The 27873-nt window shown below is 47.5% G+C and overlaps 1 protein-coding gene and 2 long non-coding RNA genes across 6 annotated transcripts; 2 read left to right on the plus strand and 1 right to left on the minus strand.

Moving 5' to 3' along the window:
* Positions 1–5143: 5143 nt before the first annotated feature.
* LOC127343821 (GATA transcription factor 9) lies at positions 5144–7288 on the plus strand. Its single transcript, XM_051370016.2, has 2 exons — positions 5144–5640; positions 6154–7288. The coding sequence occupies exons 1-2, from the start codon at positions 5329–5331 to the stop codon at positions 7069–7071; spliced, it is 1230 nt and encodes a 409-aa protein (XP_051225976.1). The 5' UTR covers positions 5144–5328; the 3' UTR covers positions 7072–7288.
* A 7889-nt stretch (positions 7289–15177) lies between these two features.
* Positions 15178–19375, plus strand: LOC127343820 (uncharacterized). Of its 3 annotated transcripts, XR_007877510.1 has the most exons (8): positions 15178–15375; positions 15479–15725; positions 16523–16787; positions 16877–17603; positions 17690–18113; positions 18354–18486; positions 18584–18701; positions 18793–19375. It is a non-coding gene; the product is annotated as an uncharacterized lncRNA (long non-coding RNA). The 3 variants fall into 3 exon arrangements; XR_007877509.1 differs by having other exon boundaries at positions 17690–18486; XR_007877511.1 differs by having other exon boundaries at positions 15178–15367; positions 17690–18486.
* Positions 19376–22992: 3617 nt separating this feature from the next.
* On the minus strand, positions 22993–26854 carry LOC127343818 (uncharacterized). Of its 2 annotated transcripts, none has more exons than XR_007877506.2 (4): positions 26478–26853; positions 25556–25642; positions 25113–25441; positions 22993–23362 (listed from the first exon to the last, which is right to left on the minus strand). It is a non-coding gene; the product is annotated as an uncharacterized lncRNA (long non-coding RNA). The 2 variants fall into 2 exon arrangements; XR_007877508.2 differs by lacking the exon at positions 22993–23362 and adding an exon at positions 24196–24683 and having other exon boundaries at positions 26478–26854.
* Positions 26855–27873: the final 1019 nt, after the last annotated feature.

The following is a 27873-nucleotide window of genomic DNA, read 5'->3' on the forward strand; positions in this document are numbered from 1 at the left end:
GGTTACATGCGGCCATAGAGATCTAGACACCACACGCATATGTTTAATTAGCCCATAACATGATAGAAATAATAATAGAGATATCTACTATACGAAATGCATGCATTATGAAATATATTTCACGATAATTCTAAAAATATTAGTTTTCATTGTATATAAAATTTGACTTTAACCAAACTTTATATGCAACATACTTCCTCTGTTCTATTTTATTCTATGTTCAACAAATTTTAAGATCATTTACCAAATTATTTAAGAGTACTATTTTGATAAGTGAACAACCAATACCTGCTACATTAAAAGTAATGGCATCCAATTGAGAGGGCAAGACTGGTTTAGTTGTTGTGTTGTCGTTGATTACAATGCTAAAATATAGACTAATTCAGAACAAATTTTAGACCTAGGACTTAGAGTAATCCATAATGGGGGAAGTAGTTTTGGCAGGAGATAGTATACAAGAATGGAGGGAGTAGTGGAGTACTACATGATCAAAGGAAAATATAATCTTTTCCATACTCCTTCCGTCTCAAAATATAAGGTGCCCTTAAATTTCGCTGATCAACAGTTTACAACTTTGACTATGATTTGCAATTATAATATGTTCACAAAATTTGTAAATATATATATGAAATGCAGCAAGATGGATGCAACAATACTATTTATACATTCTCAGTTCATATATTTTAGTATGTATCAATAGTCAAAGTTATGCATTAGATACTATGCGAAAAAATTTGTGCCTTAGTAGTACTATATCTTAGGGAGGAGGAAGTAAAAAGGGGAAAAACATAAAAGATAGTGGGAAGAATAGTGGTACTCCATGTCTGGTAAACAAAGCAAGCAATAGCTTCAGCTCTGTTCCCCATATCGCCAAGTTCTTCCCTTCGCAGGGTCCTTTCCTTTTAACACAAGCAAAATCTGGCAAAGGTCGGAAAGCTGAGCTGCTATCATAATAGTTTGGGGAAAGCAAATATGGTGCCTTGATGTTCGTGTATGGCCAATCAAAGCTATTCCCTTTTCTTGTCGACTCTCGTGCAAGTGCAACCAACAAATTTTGTGTGAATGTTGACCGGCTACTGACGAGAGATTCCTCCGATTTTCACTGGACGACACGCTCGCGAGAGCGAGTAGTTTTCTTGCCTTTCATTCTTCTTCATCTCCATCGCCTTACGTCTGCCTTTGCTGCTTGCCACTAAGCCGCTGTCAATTGATGCAAATCCATGCCTTGTTCCTTCTCTTTTGTTTCTCTTTCTTCATCCTCATCTCGCTAAATACATGCATGTTCACATTCGGGTTCGTCGCCCGTATTTTATTCCCGTTCTACGAAGGCAATCCATATCGGCATCGTAGAGCTCACATCCAGCCAGAGTGATGAAGGCAAGAACCAATCTATGACGCCTCCATGCTAAACTAACCATGCGTCTTTTCAGAAACAAGAAGGCAATACATATCCTCTTTGATGACTCGATATTGGCCTCTACCTCAATTTATGTTACGGTTTAGCTTTGTTCAAAGTTAATTATAAACAAATTACTGCATATAATAAAAATGGCAATATTATACAATGCGGATTCAGTATTCTTAGAATCATTATAAATTACACATTTATTCTGTAAGAATCTGATATTGCAGATGTGGAATTTTTTCTCTATATAGCTGATTGGTTTTTATAAATTTTGACTTTCACCTAAAATGCAGGTAATTTAAGAATTAAATGTCATAGCATCAACATGTCCGAAGGATTTAGATCGAACAACACCAGAGACCCATGTGTCGGCATGCCCCGCGTGGTGTGTATGTGGAAGAACGGAATAGGCCCTTGACATGGGTGTTTGTCTCACGGAGGCCGCTTGCTCTGCGAGTGGGGCACGTGTAGTGACCAAAGACGGTAGGATAGTCTTGGTCAGTTGTTATGTCATGTTGTTGCGGGTACACCTCACGCCGACATCCAATTTGGCTCACAAGTAAATATAAACGTATTATGTGAAAACATTTTATAATGTCAAAAAATCTAAATTATTATCTATGACATTAAAAATATTATCTATGTTGCTCAAAGCTTTTGAAAAAAACAATAATGCCATCTACTGAACGCAACATATTTTAGGACCCATGTTGGTGTCAGAAGCAACCCCTGCAATGGTAAAAATGATGTTGCAGTGGCACTGTTGATAAAAAAAAATACATAAACACGTTATTACTAAGACAAACATGTTGTCTATTTTCGTTAATTTTTGGCTACCTCACCCAACATCCATCTGAATATATGCAGCTACAAAACACGTACTAGCTAGGCTCATTTCTTTCTGAATGTATTCACCTAGCTGCCAGTTGGAATTAATGGATTAAATACCATTATATTTATCATGATGTATATTTTCATATGGTATACCTTTTTTAAATTGTAAACATAGATAATATTTTTAATGATCAAACTTTACATTATTCGACTTATAAAAAACTTGCATGCACTACATTGTGACAATGAGGGAGTACTTACCATTTTTGGCACTCACTTTTTCCTCAAAATCGCTGGAATTTTTTAAATCCATGAGACACTTTATTCATTCGTTGACAAAAGTGCAATAGATTGGATAACTCAAAAACAATAGAAAGGACGAACTACTCGATAAAATGAAAAGCTCCATCAAGACTTTTTTCACGAAAACGCAAAAAGCTTTGCGTTTCGATGCATTGATAGAAAAGAAGTTGTATTTACAAGTCCAAAGAGTGGACTGACACCCACGCCATACAACTCAACCCAAGAAAACTAAGGGAGAAGTTGACTTAGCCCTCGTGCTCCCGCGTCCGCCCATAATCTCGCCTCAGCTTTGATTGTGTCGACTAGGGAGGCCACCGAAGGAAGCTCGTTGTTGAAGACAATCGCGTTCCTATGCTTCCAGAGCCACCATGCCGTGAGCATAACTAGCGACGAGGTTCCTTTGCGCATATGACGTGGGTTGGATCGCACCACCAGCGACCACCACTCCGCGAAATCCCCTTCAACAACGGGAGGTCCGACAGTAGATCGAATCCAGGATAGGACCTCATGCCAGATAGTTCGTGAGAACGGACACCCAGTAAGAATGTGTGACATAGTCTCCTCTGCCTGGTCACAGAACACGCAACGCGGCCGATGAGGTAACCGGCGGCGCACGAGCCTTTCACCCGTCCAGCACCTGTCTTGGCAAGCAAGCCAGATGAAGAACCTCACCCTGGGTGGCGCCCAAGATTTCCAGTTCAACTCCCAAGACCCTGACACTAACGATCCTTGGAAGAGGGCGTAGTAGCAAGACTTGGAAGAATACTGGCCATCGGTCGCCCACCGCCAGACAAGCTTGTCTGGCACATCCGTCAACTGCACTCTCTGCACCCTAGACCAAAGCTGAATGTACTGCCAGAGTGCCAAAGGGCTCACGGCTGCCACAATGTCTGTGATCCAACTACGTTCGGTAAGCGCCTGTTCCACCGTACGGCTCTTCCTGAGACGTCGTGGAATCAACGCCAACAAGTCAGGCGCTACTTCCCCAACTGACTTCCCATCCAGCCACCTATCCTCCCAGAACAGAGCGGAGGATCCATCACCTACCACCATGACGGTGGAGGCGAAGAAGATGTCATGCTCGCTCCTAGAGAACTGCATATCGAGCCCGCGCCAAGGTCGCAAGGGGTCTGTACGCATCCTCCACACCCAACGGGTCCTAAGACTGATGGCCGTTCGTGCGAGGTCAGGGATACCGAGACCGCCGTAGCACAGTGGCCTACACACCCTGTCCCAGTTGACATGGCAATGCCCACCATTCACCTCCTTCCTGCCCACCCATAGGAAACCGCGCAAAATCTTGTACACCTGCTTAAGGGCCTTCTTGTTTAGAGAAAGCACCATAAGTTGGTGAAGAGGGATTGCAGCGAGCACCGAGCGGATTAGGGTGAGGCGTCCCGCTTTGGGCATCATGGATGCCTTCCACGTCGGCAACTTATCCCCAATCCGATCGACCATCGGTTGGACTGCATCAGCCGTGAGTCGTCGAATAGCAAGGGGTATGCCCAAGTACTTCACGGGGAAGGGTGCCAACTGGCACTCCATGATAGCCGCTGCACCCGCAGCTACCTCCTCTGTGCATGCAATATGGGATACCGAGCATTTCGCAAAGTTGGTGCGCAACCCGGAGGCTTCGCCAAAAACCTCAAGGATTCCACGAACCGCTCGCAGATCCGCCTCATCCGGGTGACAGAAGATCACCACATCATCCGCGTAGAGCGAGACCGCGGTCGTCAGCTCCCTACGGGCTAGGCGCTTCAGCAAGCCCAGCTCCATGGCTTTCGCCATGCTCCATCAAGACTGTGAAGTCAACATCTTTTGACCCGATGTATGTTGATTTTTCTTCAATGTATCAAGTGATGAAACTGCATAATACCAAGCTTTTGACAAGCTGGACTAACCATATATATGTCTTGACGAACTGCTTGTGCCACATACCTCAAGAAGTGATTTGAATCCATTCATAACGGCTCATAACCATGTTTTTGTTTTTGTTATGAATCCCATGCTTTCTCATACTCGCCGTTTCTCAAATTTCCGGCCTCTTCGCAAGTAAAACTGCCACCGGCATCATCGAGCAGTTGGCGATGCGAATATCCATAGCTAAGCTCGTGGTAACAAAATGCTGTTGGACGCGCAATGCTCTCAACCTTTCACGCGTGTAGGGTAAAAAAGGAAGCTTCGTAGCAGGCTCGAAGCTAACGGCCAGGAACGAACGTAATCCCGATCAACCCGTCCCCTAATCGAAATTACCACCACGTGACGGCACCCCACACAGAACAGAATCCACCTGCCTCGTCGGACAGGTTTATACTACGTAATAACACGTTAGGAAGACAGCATGAATCTACCATTCCACGCCGAAACTCCAGCTGGGGTTGCAGGTGCGTCGCACGAAGCGCGATCGAATATACTTGGGCGGAGACGAGCATAAACCGTAAATAGATTAGGTTTATATGGTGGCTAAGTAAGTAACTTTTCAAGTTTTACTGCCGATAACAAACTTGGCTGGCTGGTGTCCTGGAGAAAGTACTGCTGCCACACCAGGGACTAGTAGGAGTCAGTGGCTCTCGCAGCTCGGCGCTTTATTTACTCCTTAAGAATCGTTCCCTGCAGCTGACCTCCTCCTCCAGAGCTCCACGCCAATTAAACCCTACTCCACCTCCCCTCTCCTCGCGCACACGTTGTTGAAACACCAAACAAAAAAGCGCCGAGTAACGCATAGCCGCAGATAGATACCAACTGCGTCTACCGCTAACTCTCTCGCGCGGCGGACCGGCGCACCCATGGAGTCGACGGCGGCGGCGGAGTATGACGCGCACGGCGGCTACTACGGCCGTGACAGTAAGCCCTGCGCGGACATCTTCGTCGTCGACGACCTCCTCGCGCTGCCGTGCGACGACGACGACGACGACCAAGGGGAGGCCGCCGAGGCGCCGGCGTTCCAGCTCGGCGCCGCCGCCGTAACCGTCAAGAAGGAGGAGGTTGGGTTCGGGAACGTGTCCGCCGACTCCTCCACCGTCACCGCCCTCGACAGCTGCAGCAACTCCTTCTCCGGCCTCGCCGACGGCGACTTCTCCGGCGGCCTCTGCGAACCGGTAATTTCTAATTCCCTCTGGACCGTTGATTATTCCTCCTTCATTTTCGTACGTAACTTTTTCCATCTGAATTTCTTTGGTTTTTGTCGCGGAAACTAAATTACGGGCAGGAGAGAAACGAACACCGATTTTTCAGCGGTGGCTGGCGATATTAACTGCGAGATTCTATAATATATTCCTTCCATTAAACCGCTCCAAAAATTGCCTCACCCCAGAATTATGCAACTCCACTTCAGTTTTTCTTTCTCTCCTCCAAGCAGTAACCGAAATGGGAAACAGCTGCCCCTCGTAAATAGCACTGTGCAGTACCAAAAATAGAAGCTTTCTAGTGCAGCGCTAGCTGGACACACTGTAATGTACACACACACACAAGAAGAATTCTGTTTGCCAAACTGCTAAAAGACGAATTCTGTTCTCCCAAGTTTACTTTTTTTTGTAGAATTCCAAAACGAAGCAAATAATGCACTCATGATTCAGTTTGCTAAACTTGGTGTGTGAATTCATCCTGCGCAGTACGATCAGCTGGCGGAGCTGGAATGGCTGTCCAACTACATGGGCGAGGGCGAGGAGAGCTTCGCCACCGAGGACCTGCAGAAGCTGCAGCTCATCTCCGGCATCCCCTCGGGCGGCTTCTCCTCCTCGGCCAAGTACGGGCAGCCAGCTGCTCCTCCAACGGCCGCCACCGCCTCTGCCTCCGCGGCGGCGCAGCCCGGCATGTTCCTGCCGGAGGGCCCCGTGCCCGCCAAGGCCCGCAGCAAGCGGTCCCGCGTCGCGCCAGGCAACTGGTCGTCCCGCCTGCTCGTGCTCCCGCCACCCCCGGCCTCCCCGCCGTCCCCGGCGTCCATGGCCATCTCGCCCGCGGAGTCCGGCGTGTCCGACCACGCCTTCCACGTCAAGCGGCCGTCGAAGCCGGCCAAGAAGAAGGAGGCCGTGGCGCCGCCGCAACCGCACGCCCAGCCCGCGACCGCGACCGCGCCGCCGTCGGGCGTGGCGGCGGCGGCCAACGAGGGGCGGCGGTGCGTGCACTGCGAGACGGACAAGACCCCGCAGTGGAGGACGGGGCCCATGGGCCCCAAGACGCTGTGCAACGCGTGCGGGGTGCGGTACAAGTCCGGGCGGCTGGTGCCGGAGTACCGGCCGGCGGCCAGCCCCACCTTCTCCAACGCCAGGCACTCCAACTCCCACCGCAAGGTGCTGGAGCTGCGCCGCCAGCGGGAGATGCACCCGCACCTCCACCACCACCACCACCAGCACCACTTCAACGCTGGCGGCGGCGTCGGCCCGGCGGGCGGCGTCGGGGGCCTGATGCACATGCAGAGCTCGCTGCTGTTCGACGGGCCGTCCGCGCCGCCCCTCGTCGGCGGCGGCGACGACTTCCTCATCCACCACCACCACCACCTAGGGTCGGACTACCGGCAGCAGCTCATGTAGACGTGTCGATCGTGTGGTAGAACTGATCGATTAGCGCAGGCCAGGAATAATTAAGAAGCAGCTAAAACCCCAGGAACCAGAAAATTCGGAAGAACTGCATGCAGAACTTTTTTTTTTCTTAGGAGTTACTTTTCCCAGCCTTTTTCTTTCTCTTCAGTTTGCTTAGACTGTATGCTTTTTTGTTTGTTCAGCTCGAAATTTTCGTGTCAGTTTTGTTTATGCTCCTCTCCTGTTTCGCCGGTTTGTTAGTTTCCTCCTAATTAGTACACCTCAGAAACTAATTCTAGAGAGCTGGTTTGTATTTATTTCTTAGATTTATGTAATACAAGAAGACTCTCATTTTATTTCTTTTTCCGCGCCTAGAATATGAAAACAAGCTTTTTTTTGGGTCCAATTCATGAGACAAATTCTCATTCATGCAATGTCCACTATTAGGCGTGATCAAGGAGGATGAATGTCATCAGCTATGGCATGCAGTTGCACTCATGTCACATCTGTTGTGTGCGCAACCAAACTGAAGTATAGCAAAGTTACCCAAAGGAGGCAAGAGTGCCATTGCCCACCCACCGTTCGTCAGAACCTGCACGTGATCGTTAGAATCTGGCGTCAAAAATTAGATGCCCAGCCTACCTATCAGCTGTTGGATCCAATCGGACGGTTCCCCCGCTGTAAAAATTTCTGCATAGTTAAGTTGGGTTTCATCATTGCGCTGCACCTCGCGCGGGCACCACCACACCTTTCCGTGGATTTCCGGATAAGCAATTTTGCAGTTTGCACACACCCTGCTGCAGCCTTGCCTGCCATAGTGTGCATTGCCAAGTGGCCAGGTGAAGCTTCGTTTTACCCTTGGCGTACCTGACGTCGTAACTAGAAGTGACAGTCAGAAGTCAGAAGCGGCAGCACAGAAGACAGAACAAGGCCAGACAAGCAGAGCAGGCTACCGTCCGCAAGCCACACTGGCGTATGCACCCGTTTGTCTGTATTAAACTGGCGATTTATATAGAAATAACTCTTTTGTGAAACTATAGTACACAGACTGACCTCTCGGGTAAACTATTTCACCTATCTAATCTTTTTGTGTGGCGCCCCTCCCATGGGCGCCACACATGCCCAAGTGGCGCCCGTGCTACTGGCGCCACACACCCATCCGACGTGGCGCCGTTGACACTGAGGTATGCTCTAATCTGACGTGGCAGGATGTGTGGCGCCGCTCTCGCAGGCGCCACACTTTGAAAGTGTGGCGCCCGTGCCATCGGCGCCACACATCGACTTATGTTTGCACAAACCATACTGTAAGACTTTTCTCCAGGGACTTAGCCGTTTTGACGACCCTGTTTGTGTGGCGCCCTTGGCGTCGGTGCCACACTTCACTATGTGGCGCCCGTGGCAAGGGCGCCACACATCCACTTATGTTTGCACAAAACATACTGTAAGACATTTCTCTAGGGACTTAGCCGTTTTGGCGATCCTGTTTGTGTGGCGCCGACGCCATGGGCGCCACACGTCACCATGTGGCGCCGAAGGCACAGGCGCCACACAAAGAGGGTCGCCAAAACGGCTAAGGACTAATCGTCCGCAGCCCCTGGATGTTTTCGACCTGAAAGTTGATATAAGTTGATATGTGTGGCGCCGCCGCCATGGGTGCCACACAGTGCAGTGTGGCGCCCATGGGAAGGGCGCCACACATTGACTTGTGTTAAACCCATGAAAAATCCTACCATATTCCAACAGTTTTGAATACAACATTGCACTAAATATGTACGACACAGCATAATGGTTCAAACAACAAATAAGGTTCGACGACATCAAGGCTCCAATTACAATAAGGTTCAACGACATGAAGGTTCGGGAAGATCAAGGTTCACACAACATCATGGTTCGACAACAAGAACATAGCCAAAGGGACATCACTGCGTGGCAAAGGCTCCCTCCCCCCTCTCCTTCTTCTTCTTAGATTCTTCAGCCAGTTCTTCCTTAGCCGTCAAGCCATCCTCGTCAACCTCCTCTTTGGGTCCATCATCATCCGAGTCCGACGCATAGCATCGGGAATAAGGAATGGAGTGGTCCATCTCCTCTTGCGTCAAATATTTATCCAAATCACCGACATTGTTTCCATTCATCTCGAAACCATCATCACCATCGTCATGCTCGTCATACTCATTATCCAATGGAGGTTGTTGGGCAATGGGAGATTGGACAATGGGAGATTGGGTGGCTTCTTCTTGGCTCATGGGTGGTGGACTCCTCTCTCGAACGGGGGAGGAGGGCCGGTTAAGGTCAAGCTCGATACGAGCATCAACCGTCTTGGTTGCAAACAACTCCAAAGCCTTGTCTTGTGACCCGGCCACCGTCTCCTTGTAAACGGACCAACGTTGCTCGGAGTTGATACGCATTGTCTTCCAACGGGTGTGCATTCCAAACCCCACATTATGTCTTCCCTCTAGCTCAACACCATCATTTGGCTCATTCCAATTCAACTCAACCCTCACTTGTGCTACCACCTCCGCAAAGCTAGGGCTAAGGTCAAACACCAAGTCAACCTCTTCCGGGTCCGGCTCTATGTTTCCCTTCAAGAAAGCATCCTTGTCCACATGATGAACATGAACAATTCTTTCCACCCCCCTAGCATAATGGGAACAACACATACACACATGTGTTCATTAGTTACCATAATCAACATAATCTACCCATACAAACTAGCACACTACCATTTCTCCTACTTCAACAACCCTAACATCCAACCAAATCCATCTCCACCCTCAAATCAACCAAATCCACATCTAGGGTTTCACATGTAGATTCAACCAAATACACAAAATCAATGGATGAAAAGAAGGGGAACGGAGGAGATTACCTCAAGGAACGGGTTGGGAACGATCTCCACGGGCAGATCTGACGAAATCCAAGAGATTTGAGTAGGGATTTGAGGGGGGGGGGGGAGAGAGAGAACCGGGCGCCTTCTTGAGAGGAAGAAGAAACATAGAGATGAAATGGCTGGGTCGGGCTGGGGTGGGCTCGTGCGGCCACACATAAGTCGATGAGTAGGTCACCGGAGCAGCTCGAGGAGTCCGTCGGTGTAGAAGAGGAGGAGGAGGAGGAGGAGGAGGAAAAGAGAAGAAAGAGGGGAAAGTGAGGACCGCGGGTTGGTTTGCAGTATATATAGTATAGGTTACCGGCGGCGCACCAAATATGGTGATGCGCTGGCAATAATTTTTCCTATTTTTTCGGCCAAATCTTAAACATATAAAAAAGTTATATGTATGTTTTTAATTTGACGAATCCAATCTTTGTCCAAACAACCGTAGGTGTTTGAATTCGGATACAAAATTTCGTGTTGATAGATTTTGATATAAAAAAGTTTTTCATCGGAGGTCGTATGCAACCAGAAATCCCGATTTACCGAAACATGACACCATTTTGCATAATATATCGAAAAATTCATGTTTTTAAATTTTCACTAAAACTAGATGACATAATACATGGACATTTCAAAGGATTTTATTTTTTTAATTTTCTATCATTTTCTTTGATTTTTCCGAAAACTGAAAAGGCGGTCCACGCGCGGGGATTACCGCCCGGTGCACCACCATGGTTCATCATTTCAAACTCCGATTTCCAGTTTGGCATGGACCTGGTTCACCCTTATCCCATGCACACTAATTTTTTCTGCGCCGACGGTGTTGGGTCATCACCGGCGTGCCCGAAACATGGTGCGCCGGTGTATTTACCACCGGTGGGCACCTTTTTTTGGTGCGCCGACAATAATGTTTGCGGCTATTGGTCTTTTCCTAGTAGTGCAAGTATTGACACAATCATGTGGTTGGTATGTTGGCTAGAGGAAGATAGCATGCAACAGCACGTCTTGGTGTCAAACCCTAATTTTCTCACTATTTTCCTACTTTTGTTAGTATTTTTTTCATTTTGAATACCCATTTATAAAGTCCTGGGCCCGCCCATGGCCTTGTTGCTCCATGGATGCATGCTTTGCACCTCCGTCTTTGGTTCCGTTAACTCTTCCTTAACCTGTTTCACCCGCTCTCTTCTAATTAACACAACCATATTTTGATTCAGCATAAGTTATACATGAAAAAGATGCGGGGCGATGGTATGTGTGCATTCCGACAGTCGGTTTTGAGTTTTGTTAGGTGTAGATTGTAAATTTCGTATTCGTGTTTACACTTTTTTTGAGCGGACTTTTCCTCAAATTCTCTGCACACGGTTGTGCGTTTAAAATTTTCTTTGATGAGTAGCTTCACCTCACCGTCACCGTTACACACAGTTCTTGCGTCGTAAGTATTTTGTTTTGCTGGATGCGGGTGTATAGATAAACAACTCGCTAGTATACTTTACCTTGTACATATGTGGGAGTTCATTCGGGCTGCGACAACGTCAAACTTACCCACTACGTTGAACGGGGCGTAGCGATGATATGTGAGAGGTGGTAATCCATTGCGGTAACCAGCCTCATTGAGACATTGACGGTGGCATTGTGTTATTTCTGCGCACCGTTGTGGTAGGTCTTTGTTCCCGGCTTCTTGGATGGAGTGTAGTTGAGGGGTGGTAATATGTGACCTTCCACTGCGGGCCTGCGGCGGTACTGGTAACCGTTGTGGCCACCGTCACATCGGCTGGGGCACGGTGGTACAAACGGCTCCACAGGTCACTGCGTGCATTTTTCCTGTCTCGTACGCATGTCTGCATGGACGCTGACCGAAGTAATGCAAGCGGTGGAGTGGGGAATTCGGTAAGAGCAGCGGGACTGTCAAGTGCGAGGGGTCGCTGGGCGACAAGTGGATGCTCGTATAAAACTGTGGCGCCGTGCTCGATCGGGGCGGCAGGGCGCCCGGCGACGCGCGGAGGCGCTCCGTCGCTCACATGGGAGGTGGCAATAGAGAAACCCGAGATAGAGGAGAGAGACGCCCGGGGGAAGGAACGCAGGAGCGAGAGGCTCTGAATTCTGACCGGAGCAGAGTATAGAATACTGCGTGGATCCAAGGGCTCTCGCGATCCCAGACACGCAGGCGCAGCGCAGGGCAGGGCAGGAGTTGGCGATCCAAATGGAAGGAAGGCTATTATACTGCACATTCTGCCATCGGGTGCCGTGATTACGCTGCTGCCGGGTTGACGTACAAGGTTTTACTGGCACCGGTGAATATGCTCCTGGCGCCGGAGCATGTGTGCGCCCCCGGCCTCGGTACCGCGGACTCCTGCGCCTTGGCCACCGGCAGAGAGCTGTGTGAGCGCTGTAATTCTGCGTGCGAACCGAGTACCAGCGTTGCGTTGCGCAATGTAACTGTCTGCTGCTGGTGTGCGGTGGAGGAGATCAGGCGGATCAAACATCGAGCTGGACTCACGCGCGCGCGCATCTTGTGCACGCACTGACGTCCGCGCTGGCCGTTTGTGCGTGCGTGCATGCATGATTCCTCTCGCATATGTATACGGTCAAGGCCACAGCGCCTCTAGCTAGTAGTATAATACTGATCGATCAGCCAAGCTAATCAGTGAGAGAGAGAGAGAGAGAGAGAGGTCCCTCCGGTCCGGTCCTGATGGATCAAGGAGCACAGATTCGCGACGAGTTAATTAAGCGAGAGGGGGCCGTGCGAAGCGGGCAAGCGTAGTGGGGGGTGTCGAGCCGACTCACATGCGCGCGCCGTGGCCGGCCGGCCGGGGTAGCGCTGCCGTGGGCTTTTGCCGGGGGGTAACGTGCTCGCCCCCCGCCCGCCTAGTACGTGCACCTTGCTAGCTAGCTAGCTGCTCTTCTTGCCTTGGTCGCCGGCGAGTGAGGTGAACAGTGCGGCTCACGACTCCGGCCACGTGACGCCACGTGCGCGTGCGCGAGTGAGACCACCCACCGCCCACCACCATGACCATGCGCCCTCGCTACCTCCGGGGCCGGCTTTTCCGTGGGGCCGGCCGGCCGCGGCGGTGGGAAGCCTGATGCGTGCGCACCCAAGGATGGCAAAGCAGGCAAAGAACCGGCGAATGAGCCTAGCCAAGCCATATATCTTTTTTAAACATAAGGCCAGACGGCCCGGCTTTATATATAAAGCCATATGGCAACCACGAGTTTCATCGAATACATGTCAAACACACCGGCTCTCAAGCCCGACACCACGCATTAAGACATACAAACCGCACATCCAACCTCCCCACAACGAGTCCAACTCGACTAGTACATAAGATACGAAGGAAGATACAGCAGCAGGCTCCTCCCGCTACGTCCAGGTCTCAGGCTCCTGCTCGAAGTCTCGACTGCAGGCTCCTAACCTCGCCCATCAGCACGTCCAGCATCTCTCGGTCCCTTGGCTTGACGAGGACCCTCCACCTCTGCATATAGGTAAGCATGTGAAAGAAGGCATCAGCGGGGTTGTTGATTGTTTTCCCTTCCATAGCTAGTTTGTTCCTAATGTTCCAAAGCGCCCAACATTGAGCCGCAAAGGTGAACCAAGCTAGCCTACGCAAGGACCCCGATAGATTCTGGACAAGACCAATGAACTGACCAGCCCCGGCTGGGTTCCAATCACATTGCAGGAGCTCCCTAGCTCCCGCCCACATAAGCTTCGCAAGGTGGCATGCGAAGAAGATGTGATCGCAGTCCTCCTGCTCCCCGCAGAGAGCACCAAGCCATATATCTCCTGCTGCTTCTTCATTCTTGCAATTACATCCATCTGCTTCCACCTGCTGCCTGCTTGGGCCTAACCAGCCTGCTTTCAAAATGGGTGTTACCAATCACTGCCAACTTGTTTTTTTATATTTATTTTCATCGTAAAAGGATTCAAGAGCTCTGCGACAACCGACAGTTTAATTCATAGGATAGAAAAAACATAGAAATATGAAAAGCATAGGATTAGGATGTCATGCCTTGTTGAATCACATGTAACGACGAGTTCTCTTTGATTGTGCCAAAGAATTTTTTTCATGCGGTATAACCTAATGTTTTTTTCCTATAGGATTTGCACTACAAAATTCTTATAAGACTAGTTTCTATGAATCGAACAACCACTGTAGGAAACATTTCCATATGATCCAAATCATACACATTCATATACCAATCCTATGAATCGATCAAAGGAGAGTGTACCATCGTAATATTCAGGTGGCGCGTGTTGTAATTTTTTTTAAATATGCCCAGCTATTGTGGTGTAATAAGTCAACAATTTCTCCCAATTGGCCCATTCATGCATCAGCTCCTCATCCTATACTCAATGGAAAAAGGTACAAGCCCACCGAGCGAGACCATCAAACAACATCTCATTTCTAAAGATCTGGATCAAACTGAGGCGGGAAGGACAAGTCGTTGTGTAAAAAAAATGTGTTTGCGAGTGTGTGAATGCAGCCCATTTACTCTTGTTTTGTTTTGGGGCTTTGCTACATCAAGGTCGACCTAGTTTTGACCTTAACGCGAGGTCAGTCCGACCATGTTAAACATGCCGTTTCCGGCCGGACGAACTTTCCAGAAAAAGGCACGGCCTATGGGGCGTGCGGGGTGGAGGACTTCGCGCTCGCGATATTTCTACCTACCCCCGGCTGGCCCACCTTTATTTGTATGTGTCCACGATAGCGACTGCTGCATCTATTGGATTCCCCTTTCTACACTGAACCAAGTAAAACGAATGCATGCACGACTCAAACGACTGTTAGGCTGGTGCCAATGCATCACCACACTATAGCCTCGCCACGTCAGCTCTCACCCCCACTCTCACCCCACTCTCACCCCACGGTGCCAGTGCACGGGCTATAGTGCCATCTCTCACTTCCTCTCTCCTCTCTATCGCCTCCCTACCGCCCCCACTAGCACCGCTATCGCCCCTCTCTCACCTCGCTATCGCCCCCAACGCGGGCGGTAGCCGGGCGGCAGCGGGCGGTAGCGCCCGGCGCCAGCCCCAGCGCCCCGCGCTAGCGTCCCCCCCCACTCCCGCCCCACTCCCGCCCCAAACCGGGCGATACCGCCTCCACTCCCGCCTCCACGTATTCCTCTCCGTCGCTCGTTTTCGGCACGTCGTATTCGCAGAGGAAAAGCTGCCGTCACGCATCCCCACACACAATTCGACGGTGCAGATATAGGGATCATCTAGACCCATATTCCAAAACGCCTCTCCCGACCTTTGGTCTAGGTATGGCGGCCAGCTCATTGAAGGGATGAGCCCGAAATAAATGATGTTTCGAGACCGATCCAGATAGCCGGCCCTCCCTCCTTCTGTTACCTTCTTCCTCGCGTGCGGCTGCCGGAAAGATTCTCCAAGGGCGCCACCATGAAGAGACGATTTGTGGAGGCATGGATTTTCCGTTGGATCAGGTCAGCAGGTACGCAGTTTTCTCGGAATCCTGGGCGCAAGCGTGTCATCTATTTGGAGGCAGTAGGAATCATGGGATGAGGCTAATGTACGATTGCACAATTGAATCGCAGTACGACTATCTATGCGCCGTATCCAGCTGAGGCAGCAATGCTGAGTTTGCAAGGAGAGGACTCGGTAAGCAGCGACGCTTGTCCGGCGGCGGCGGGTGTGTCGATGCTTGGGAACCTTGTGAGTTGTGACCGGGACTGGTATGTACGATGGAGCTGACGGCATGGCTGGCCTGGGGGAGCTGGTACCCGCTGATTCCGCGGAATCTACTGGGCACGACTATCCACAATCGCCCGGATGGAGGAAGAGGTTAGCTGTTCTAAATAAACTTTTAGTGTGGATTCCGTTATCTGAACTCAAGTAAAGTTGTCTTCTGAAAAAAAATTAAGATAGCTGTGTGCAGACATCCAAAATGTGTGTTATGTTTCTAACATCGAAGTAATGAAACTACTCCCTTCCTCTCACCAAAGATGTCTTAGATTTGTCAGAAACTAGATATATGTAGACATATCTAGTATCTGTAGATACATCCAAATTTAGTCAAATCTTAGACAAGTTTCATGAGACATAGGAAATATTTTGAATTAGTTTGGATACCATAGCAATCGAATAAATAATAGTTGGATTCCATAGCAATCGACAAAAATTAGTTGGATTCCGTAGCAATCGACAAAAATTAGATGTAATGATTTTTTTTTTAGATCGTATGTGGAGTTCAATTAAATTGTGTTGCTGGACTTTCAATTTCTGAGAGAAAAGAAGATGCGACTATGTCTCGGAATTTAATTAGTTTGGATTCCCTAGCAATCGACAAAAGTTCATGTTCTGTGTCTATGCTTGTAACCTCGTAGTAATGAAAATTTCAGGTCGTATGTGGAGGCCAAGTAAATTCTGTTGCTGGACTTTGTTTTCTGAGAAAAAAAGAAGATGCAGCTATATGTCTCATGATTAGTTGCCCCATATGCTAAAACTAATGTGTGTGTGGCTGTATCAATGTGCATCAACTGGTGTGGATGTTGTTCTAACCAGATGTCGTTGGTGGTCTTTATTATCGAATTTTTTAAGCATATCTGTACCGAGTGTGTGAAAATAACTCTGTTTTGTAGAATCTGTGTCGGCCGTGCACCTCCATATAGAACTTATTGTGCGGACCGGCAAAGCGCACTGGAGAAATCGGTCCGGTGTTACACAGAGATATTGGGAGACGAAGTCATTGACACCTGCCTTGGTACAACTTTTGACTCGCTAAGTGAGGCATACGATTTCTGTAATCTGTATTCCTGGGAACATGGGTCTGGGATCAGATATGGAAAGAGACGGTTAAATTCAGAGAACACGAAATGCATGCAAGAAATCGCCTGCGGGTACTCGGTGAGGGTCTAGATTGCACATTTGTTTGCTTTGTGCTTGTGGTGGTGTATAAGACATTGATGTACAATTGATGGTGTCATGTGCTGCAGGGGAAGCCCACATCTGAAAATACAACATCTTGTCGCCGTGAATGCACTGCGATGATCCAGATGTTGTGCGTTGACTGAGACATGCGGTGAGACAGCATTCTAGCCGTCACGCAGGCACGTAGATATGTTCACTAAAGACTTGGCAAAACAGCTTAGGGATAACAAGATAGATATGTTCACCAAGGACTTGGTAAAACATGTAATGGTTGGTACATTACATGGGTTGTCACATTTTGAAAAAAACATAGGTTGTCAGCATTATTGGACTCTTCTTTGGAAGTGTTGACAGCCGCCCTTTCGCAAAGTGGTCTCTGCGGAATTTGTGTGGACAGATTAGCCGAATTTGTGTGGACAGATTAACCAAGAAGAAGCCGACGATGATGTAAGAAAAACAATTGAAGTTTTTTATCAGGTAGGTGCGAAGGACCCAGATTTCTTGTTTAGAGTCCAGGCTGATTCAGATACCACGATCAGGAACCTCATGTGGACAATAGGAGCAGGCCGGCTGCAGTATAAATATTTTGGTGATGTAAAAGCCTTTGACATGACATACAAAACAAACTTGTATGACATGCCATCTGGTCTATTCGTGGGGGTTAATAACCACATTCACAGCGTAATTTTAGCTGGGTTCATGGTCCGGGATGTCAAGTAGAGAGCTCCGAGTGTGTGTTTACAGAATTCGTGCGCATGATCGGAGGTGTTCATCCTCAAACCACACTCACAGGTAATTTCACTTTGTTTTCTGTATTGCAAATAATCTGGTTTCCTTTTGATCATTGTTCTGATGTGGGCAAAAAAATGTGTGTGCAGATCAATGTCGAGCAATGGAGGTCGCGATAAAGAAAGTTTTGCCGAACATAACCCACCGTTGTTGTAAATGGCATGTATTGAAGAAGGCGAAGGAGTCCCTAGGCCCATTGTTCACGAGATGTCATATGTTTTGAGCAGAGTTCCACAAAGTTGTAAATCACATGTTGACGTCGATGAGTTTGAGGAGGCATGGGATTTACTTCTGGACAAGTATTGGCTGAGGGCACATGGTTATATGACGCACTTATATAAGATCAGAGAGAAATGGGCTAAGCCTTATTTTAAGGGATTTTTTGTGCAAAAATGTCAAGCTCACAAAGAAGTGAGAGTGCAAACAGTACATGAGATTGCTGTATGACAATACATGAGGTTGTTGTATGATCAGGAAGTAGATGAGAGCTACGAAGAGAAGTGAACCAAAGTTGTAAGTATCTTTTTATTTGTGCAATTGACTGAACTAGTGATGCATAGGATGTAGCGAGATGTTATAACTTTTCTGGTCAGAACGGGGTTGTTGTCGATATAATTTTACAATTGAAAGACATGCTAGTAAGATATACACGAGAGCAATGTTTGAGAAATTTGGGAAGATGATCTTCCAAGCATGTGCATACAAGGTAGAGGAGGTAAGAGAAAAACAAGCTTTACATGACCACACACACAGGCGCCTCGCGGCGGGAGAAGTGGAGCACAGTTGTCTTTGATGTGAAGATGCTAGTTGATGGGGAGGAGTTCGAATGCGAGTGCGGAATGTTTGCACACATGGGAATGCACACAATTGTGGGCATGCATTGAAGGTATGTCCCCGTCAATTTGGAAACTGGATTGGTTTGCATTACTGTTTTGTACCGATTGGTCTAGCCATGATGTCTGAATCTGAGCTTTGCATTGTAGGTGATGGACTATGTTGGAGTAAGGGAGATACCTAATAAACATATTCTGAGATGGACAAGGGATGCCAGGGATGTGCTTCCGGAGAATCTGCGGCACTACCAGCTTGACCAGGCTGCAGGTAAACATTTGACATAGATGCATTCCACTCTATACATACAAGCATTGGAGCTTGTGAGGCTGGAAGATACAAGCTTATGAGATGTTGGCAGGGCTGTTCAAGGAAAACCTTGCTGTGATGGCTCCATTTGAGGAAACCAGGGATGACCTTGGCTCGTAGGACAGACCGGCCAGTGGTGCTAAAGATGGTGACGAAAGAATGATGACTGCTCAGGGGAGAACGGTGGGTCACTCTCTGGGCATGCCATGGCTGGATTAATAGCTCCAAGTAAGAAACAAAAGACAGGGAGGCCAACTTCTAGCCGTGACAGAGCTCCTTACGGGGGTTGTAGCAAGATAACTAGATTTTGCGGCATCTGCAAGCGCCCTGGGTACAAGCGAACAACTTGCACAGACAGGGGTGATGAGCCTAAGCAACCAAGGAAGTCAGGAAGGTGCAGTGTTTGTGGTGTAGGCCGTGTAGCTGGCCATCGTAAGAGCAGCTGCGTAAAACCACTCCAGGTGTGACAAAAAGACGCATGTTTAGCTGCATGATTATGTATAACTCGTATAGTGTGTAGCATTCCATGGACTGTAATTCTGAAGAATTATAAATTATCCAGTGTGTGAATTGTCTAGGCATTTGTCAATGTGCCACACCAACAAGAAGCAGAGAAATATACTTCGAATGTGAAATTTGTGCATTTTTTTAGGCTGGTGCGCTGGTGCCACACTAAATCAATTGTGTGCGTAATGGTTAGATGGATTGTATGCAGGGCAGGATGGAGCAATTGTATGGAACGCAACCATGGAAATGTTCAAAATTTGAATGTGGTGACTAGTTGGACATTTGAATCTGTGTGAAGGAAAGTTTGGCTTGCGGTCAGACATGCTTTAGTAGCACTAGCCGCACAAGCACTTTCTCCCCCAAGAAACAGAGCAGCTCAGAGCACAGATCAGGTTGGATAGGAGATGACACCTACGGTTCAGAAGCATGGCCGAGGTTGCCAGTTTTGACAAGTTAGTCCACCACGGTCCAGATCGTCGGGCCACAACTTAGACCGAGAGTGGAACAACAGTTAAATGGGCTTTAAATGAGGTTGATACGTGGGCCATGTACTGTTCCATAATTGTCATACACTGTGAAATACTGCATAGTATACTCAGTGAAGCTCAGATCCCAAAAAAACTGAATGGTCCAGATATAGGGATCATCTGGACCCGAGTTTCGTTTTGAATTTCCGGATTTAACACTATAGAAAATTAATTGTTCCATCTAGGTAGGTTCACTACAGGAATGGACGCATACGCCGACGGCCAGCTGCCCTCGGCGTAGCCACGCCTGACCCTCGGCGTATGGCGTCGGCGTTTAGGTCCCTCGGCATAGACAATATTGCCGTCGGCGCCCGGCCCTCGGCGTAGCACGCTACGCCGACGGCAAAACCGTCGACACACAAATTTTACAAATTTGAATTTTCTTTTTTCCAAAAAAAAGTTCAAAAAAAAAGAAAATTCGAAAAAATAAAAAATTATATGCCGACGGCAAAACCCTCGGCATAGAGTTCTAATTTTTTTAAAATTTTAGTTTTTCTACACCATTTTTTTCTTTTTTTACTTGTTTATCTTTAACCCATACACTTTTAACTCTAAGTACACTTAATCTTAGGTCAAATTACAATCATGGTTAAACTTCACAGTCGGTCACCCATCCTCACACTACTCCAACCTCAGCACGCTTAACTTCTTGGTTCCATTCGGATGAGCTTCCCTTAAAGTATTGACACCTTACTGATAATAATAGCCTATCAACCCTATTAACCCTTGGACCGTGATGTCACAACTCATTATTTTTGAATTCCAAACAATTACTTAAGTAAACAATAATGAATATGAAAGTAACAATGAATAATAATATTGAATTCAAATAACAATAAAATGATTTTATTTTTTGGTCTTTTTTCTATTTAATATGGAACAATTAATATCTTTAAATCAGAAAATCGAAATTCCACAAATAATAAATCGATCAGAAAAATGAGAGGAATCTAAATATAACATCCATATCATCATTTGAACCTAAAATTAGAGGAATCCAAATATGACGCCCAATTTGCCATGTGGCCAAAACGGCCCCCTCGGGAGATGCGAAATGGCCGTATCGGGCGGGCTGGTGCACCGTTCGCCAACACGCTAAACGGAAAAAATTAGCACATAAAGTGATGTGTTATAGACCTAAAAACATTTTTTGCGGAATTTATTGAGCGATGGAAAGTGTACCCCTAGTTCAAATTCGGTCAGTTTTCAGCGGATTCGGCGGGACACCGCAGGAAGCCGCAGGGATTCCCAGATAGCTAGCGCGTACATATGGCATGTGATATATGGTGTGGAGACGGTGTCCTACCACTACGCTGAGGTCTCGCGCAATACTAAAATGCGCCCCATGTAGCTGCTTCAGAAAAAAACGTTTTAGCACCTCGAAAATGAAAAACCATCGCCCATGGGTCGGATTGGAAATCCGCTCCCGGGGCCTTGCTTCCCATCCTAGGAAACACGCACGTGTCAAATATGGCCTCGTTCGGACAAACTATGCGGTATCACGGGCCGTTTCCTACTCATTTGCCCTAAAAGCAATAGAACTCCGGAGGTGATAGCCCTTTTTGTGAAGGGTTTTCCAAAATAATTATCGTATCCTAATTCCGACTTTTGGAGTGGTTACTAGGACACATAAAATGACGCCATGCGGCTCCGCGGGATTTTCTGACTTCGTTTAAATTGCCATTTGGCCAAAACGGCCCCCCACGGAGATGCGGTAAGGCCGTACCGGGCGCGCTGGTGCACCCGTTTACCATCGCGCTAAACGGAAAAAAATTCACAGATAAAGTGATATGTCATAGACCTAAAAACATTTTTCCCGGAATTTATTGAGCGACGGAAAGTGTAGCCCTAGTTCAAATCCGGTCACTTTCCAGCGGATTCGGCGGGAGACCTCAAGAAGCCGCAGGGATTCCCAGATAGTTAGCGCGTACATATGTCATGTGATATATGGTGCGGAGGCGGTATCCTACCACTACGCGGAGGTCTCGCGTAATACTAAAATGCGTCTCATGTAGCTGCTTCACAAAAAAAACCCGTTTTGGCACCCCGAAAATGAAAAAACCATCACCCATGGGTCGGATGGGAAATCCGCTCCCGGGGCCTTGCTTCTCATCCCAGGGACCACGCACGTGCCAAATATGGCCTCGTTCCGACAAACTATGCGGTGTCACGAGCCGTTTCCTACTCATTTGCCCTAGAAGCCATAGAACTCCGGACGTGATAGCCCTGTTTGTAAAGGGTTTTCCAAAATAATTGGCGTATCCCAATTCCATCTTTTGGAGTGGTTACTAGGACACATAAAATGATGCCATGCGGCTCCACGAGATTTTTTGATTTCGTTTAAATTGCCATCTGGCTAAAACGGGAACCTAAGGACATATAAGAAAGTGATTGAATTGTTTCTATATTAACATGGTACTGTACATGATTTAAATATGCAATATTTTGACATAAACGGATAGATGATGTTTTTCTGAATATTTTGATACCTCATACGCATTTTTCTGACATCATATGAATTAGTTATGATTTTTACAAAATTAGTCAAATTTGAAAAATGGCTACGCCGAGGGTGGCCGTCGGCGTAGCCCTGTCTACGCCTAGGGCCAAAGATATGCCGAGGGCTGCCCTCGGCGTAGACCTCGCTACGCCGACGGCCGCGCTACGTCGAGGTTCAGATGAGGAGGCTGGCCAGGCCAGGCCATACGCCGAGGGCCCCGACTTTTGGCCGTCGGCGTATAAAAGGCCCTCGGCGTATCGCGCCATTCCTGTAGTTACATGTATCTGGGTGTAAATTGGATACATCCAGGGTAGGTTCTATCTAATGGAACATATTATTGGCTATTGTACTCTATGGTTAGATATATTTGGGTAGGTTCTATCTAATGGAAAATATTTTTGGATACATTTGGGTAGGTTGCATGTACCTGGGTGTCAATTGGCTACATCCAGATTAAGTGTATTTACCAAACATCCATTACCAGGAATAGATTAGCATGAAAAAACTTTCATGCACCTGGTAGGTTACATGTACCTATACTATACATCATATTGAGCTGCAAGTACAAGAAATACTACTAGTCTCACCCTACTTAGAAGCAATTACATGTAGTGAAGATCGGAGTGATTTCAGAACATGATAAACTGTAGTATTGTAAGCATGAAAATTATCTTTAAAAAGATACATCTATTAACTGTAGTGTCTTCAACTGCATAACTGCACGTAAAAGACCGAACTTTATTGTTGGTAGCATATTTTGTTTTTCATTACATCTAGGGGACTTTTGAGGGACAGAAATAGTAATCATTAGTAACATATTGGAACTCTGGTTCCGTCCAAGCAAGAAAATCATAGGAAGGCAAAACATGCACATAAAAAGAACAATCTGCAAGTTAATATTCACTTGCTAATTGGACATCACCAAGGTAGACAACTTCTTCATGTAACTGGAAAATAGATTGAACCCATGATGGTTTTTTGTTACTTTCATGTTGCATTATATGATGAGGATGAGTGTTCGCATTATTAAACTACTTGCTGCATTGCACCTCTTTTGAAAAAAGATCCTCCCCAGTAGAAACATAAATCTGCAGTGTAAAAAAAGTGTGAACATCTATATATAAGTGAGAAAAGTAGGTGGATAACTTGACACGAATTACATAAGACAAATAACTCGTCATTACTTTACATGGAACTTTGTTTTGGAGAAAAAGTAACTTTTTGTTCTATATTTCTAGGAACATTACACCTAGAAAAACTTGTCCATGTGTTACATCTACAGTTCAGAAAAATGCATACCTAAAAAAGATTACACCTAGAGAAATTACGCACCTGTTACATCGACGGTTAAGAAAAATCGGATCAGTTATATTGACAATAAAATAAGCTACCATCCCAAGTGAGTCACATCGCGGCTATTTAACTTTCCCCGGTGAGTTACATTGATGATAAAAATAAACTACCTTCCCAGGTTAGTTACATCACAATAAATTAAATAACACACAGGTGAGTTACGCCGCGGCAAATATTGCACTAACATCCCTGCGAGTTGCGCCGCAGTGAATATTCAACCAACATCTACAAATAGCTTTAGTTCCTTCACTAGAATTACAAATTCCATACAAAACTTATTGTTGCAATGCATTTTGAAAAAAGTCTGTTGAAAAAGGGGAAATGAAGACGATCCTGGTCACGATGTTGACAGTAAAATAGACTAACATCCCGGTTATGATGTTGACGTAAAATAAAGTATCATCCCAGGTGAGTTACATCACGATAATTTAACAAACATCCAGGATAGTTACGTTGGCAAATAAAATAAACTAACATCCTGGTAACTGGTCATTTACGTTGATGATAAAATAAATCACCATCCCAGATAAGTTACGTTACGATAACATGAACTTAACTAACATTCCGGTGAGTTATGTTGCGATAAAAATTGCACTAACAGCCCGATCAGTTACATCATGGTGAAAATTCAACCAACATCTCATGGGAACTGCGCCGCACTAAATTTAACTACATCCATTTATCTATCATCGACTTACATTCTGCGAACAGAAAAGAGATCAAATGAACTGCACCGCACTAAATTTAACTACATCCATGTGAACTGAGCCGCACTAAATTTAACTAGATCTAGTTTTCTATCATTGACTTCATTCTGCAAACAGAAAAAGTAACTGCTCGTCGCTAGGCCCTACTATTTTGCTATGAGCTACCGGTGAAGTCTGAAATTGCATCACCATCAGTCAACGCACCAGCAACAAGTCATCCCGACAGCCATCTCTCCAGGTCCTATGACAAGTCATCCCGGCAGCCATCTCTCCAGGTCATGTAGCACCACCAGGTCACCACGATGCCGATGGACACTTCTCCGCCGCCGCGCTGTCTGACAACAACCGTCTGCTAGTGGATATCCATGGTGAAGGCTGATAGATCATGTAATAAGGTTGGACGTTGAGAGTTTAGTGGTGGTGTGTTACTAAGTAGAGTCCGGACCTGCGTGTCGAGACCGGCTTGGGTGTAATCCAAATTCAGTTTCTTAATTAATACATAACCACTTTTCAAAAAGAAAGAAAAAGAAAAGAAACACGCAGAAACTAACTCTCCACTAGATGTGTGTTCCCTGTCAAGCTTATATGCCGCAAATGGCTGAGTAGGTCAATTGCAAGTCAATGCTTTTTTAAGTCCGAGAGAAAATCTAAAGCAAAGTAAAGAGAATAGAAATTATCCAGCACACCTCCTATTTTTAGACTGATGCAAGTTATGGGATTTTCAAAACCAATAGGTGAAAAATCTAAATTGCAGACAGGACAGGACTGGTTGACATACAGGTGGTTCTAGACTCCGAGCGGTGTACGAGCGCCGGCGTCGTCGATTAGTTTGATCAGGCTGGCGGCGCTGCTCCGTGGACTTCGGCTTCCACCACGAGCACGTCGGCAAACCGAGGAACTGAGGGAGACGTCGGTCGCCGGGGCCTCGACCACCCAGTCTCGTGATTTTGGTCACTCCAGATGCTTCTTTCCTTTCTCTTTTTTGGGCAAACCATGCGCCGCCCCCGTTTTGTTACTACATTGGCTTGGGCCTTTGAAATTGTTGTCAATGTACTTGACCAAATCCAAGCTCTCTTTCTCCTGTTTGTTATGCTCCAGAGAAGGCACCTGTCAAGACAATGAAAGTACATAAGTGTGGATGAATATTAGAGAGATAATGGACTGCATCCTGAAACAATGTAGCATATTGTACACGTGAGACAGAATTGAGATGAACCACACCTTGTTCCTCGAGTAAACCTTCTCCTTGTACCAAACCGGCCAGTCTGCCAGATCGACCTCAACTATCTTGATCTTATACTCCAAACTCTGGACAAGAAAGCATGTACCAAACAGAAACAGTCAATTTGGCTGCAAAAAATTCATTCAGTTTTTCTCAAAAGTATGAATGACATAATTCCTTGTAGTTCATGGCAATCCAGACATGTAAGCTATTTTTGACTCTTATGTGTAAAAACAACAAGAAAAGTAAAATAAAAAGTGGGATACGACCATACCGGCGAACATAATGATATGAAATGTAACACACAAATTAACATCTAATGATCGGAAAACCACATGTACAACACTACCACCTATCATCGTCTATGTTACAACTAGTGTTCACTGGATACATGGGCTGAGAAGTTCCATTCTAGTATGACATGGGGCCTAAATATTGGTTCACCCTAAGCTCCCCAGGTAATCTATTTAGGGCTTGTTTGGTACTAGAGTTTTAGTGGGGATTAGCGGGGATAATCCGCTCCAAATTTCAAATCCCCACTTATCCCCAATACATGTTTGGTGCTAGAGTATGAGCGAGTTTAATCCCCACTTATCCCCACTTTTCCCCAAATTTTAGTGTAATTTTTTCAATCCCCAATACTCTACCCCTACCTAGTGGATTGGGGTTGGGGTTTTGGGGGGATTGGGTGACAAAAGTGATTCACCCAATACTCTAGAGTATTATCTCCACTAATCCCCACTAAAACACTAGTACCAAACAGGGAAAAATATACTAGGTTACATCTACAAAGCACATACAAACACAAAATGTACAGAGAAACACATGTTCATCATCGGCAGAAATCTCTCCTAGCATGAATCGAAAAAAAACCACACAAATCTACTAGATCAAAAAGTTTTCAGTTAGATCGAAGATTACCTTACCGTGGATGCAGCCGGAGACGCGGCTGATTTAGCAGGAGGCGTGGGGATGTAGCCGGACAACGCGGGGAATTAGCTGTCGATGCGAGAAGGTAGCTGGAAACCGGCCGCTGCCGCGGTGAGGTAGCCGCTGAAGCCGCCACGAGGACCCGGCCGCCGCCGGCACGAGGTAGCTGCGGACGCCGCCGCGAGGAAGCAACCTCTGCCACGATGTAGCAGCCGGCACGAGGAAGCAGCCGCCGGCATGAGGAAGCGGACTCCGGGGAGAGGAAACAGCCGGCGCCGACGAATCTCTCCCCCGGTGCTGTGAATCGCCGGCGAGATCGAGCGAATCGACTAAAAGAGGAAACAGCTCGTCCATAGGTAACAACTGGATAGGCTTCTGCGCGCTGGGGCCAAGAGAGTGAAACGCCCCGCTCGCGTCGGGTCGTCCGATCGCGATCGCGCGGCCACGAAACGTGACCTCGCTGTAACCCTTGAACAAGGTCGACTGAGTAACAGAAATTGCGTTTGTTTTGAGAAGAAGATGCATTTCACTCTTGGTTTCTTTTTTTCTTTTCGAGAAGATGCATTTCAATCTTGGTTGAAGGCCCACCCGAGCTATCGGGCAAAAGCCTGATCTGTGGGCCCAAACATCTTCTCTTTTGAGGGGAATGGGCCCAAACATCTCCGCGCGGTCCTGATTTATGTGGCCGAACATTCCTGTCCGGCCCAGGAACTTCCAATCTTCCGCAGTACGCAACCTTTCCCGCCCCTCCACCGCCCAAACGGCCAAAACCAAAAAATTCCCCACACGGCGATGGAGGCCGCCGCCGAGGACCTCCTCGCCGCCCTCTCCTCTCCGAGCCCCCGCGCAGGACTCCGGTACCCTTTCTCCGCCTACCTCCTGCCCGGCGCGAACCCTAACCCCACCAACCAACCGCCCAAGAGGACGGCGAAGCAGCCCAACCAGCAGCCGCCGCCGCCTCCCGACGCGGCCACCGTCCGCCCTCTCGCGAAGAAGCTCCTCCCGTTCCTCGACCGCGCGCTCCATCTCCTCCCGCCGCTCCTCCGCTCGAACCCTAGCTCGGCCGACGCCGATGAGCTGCTCGAGATCTACGGCCTCGTCCTGGACTGCCTGGCGCGCGGCCATCTCGAAGCGCGTGCCTCGCCGGGAAGCCCTATTCCGTGCTGCTCCAGCGCGGGCCGCTTCGTGTGCTGCCTCGAGTTGCGCACGCCGAGGCGGAGGCTGCCGCCGCCACCCTCGACGCCCTCCGCTGCGCGCTCTCGCCGACGCGGACGGCCGCCAAGCCCTCGCCGTGGAGCCGCGAGTGCGGCTCCCCTCCTCCCCGAGCCTGGCGTTGAAGGGGAGGCTGGCGCCGACCCTGAAATCAGCACGCTCGCGATCGAGCTCA

The sequence above is a fragment of the Lolium perenne genome, chromosome 3 (assembly GCF_019359855.2).
Source record: "Lolium perenne isolate Kyuss_39 chromosome 3, Kyuss_2.0, whole genome shotgun sequence".
NCBI lineage: Eukaryota > Viridiplantae > Streptophyta > Magnoliopsida > Poales > Poaceae > Lolium > Lolium perenne.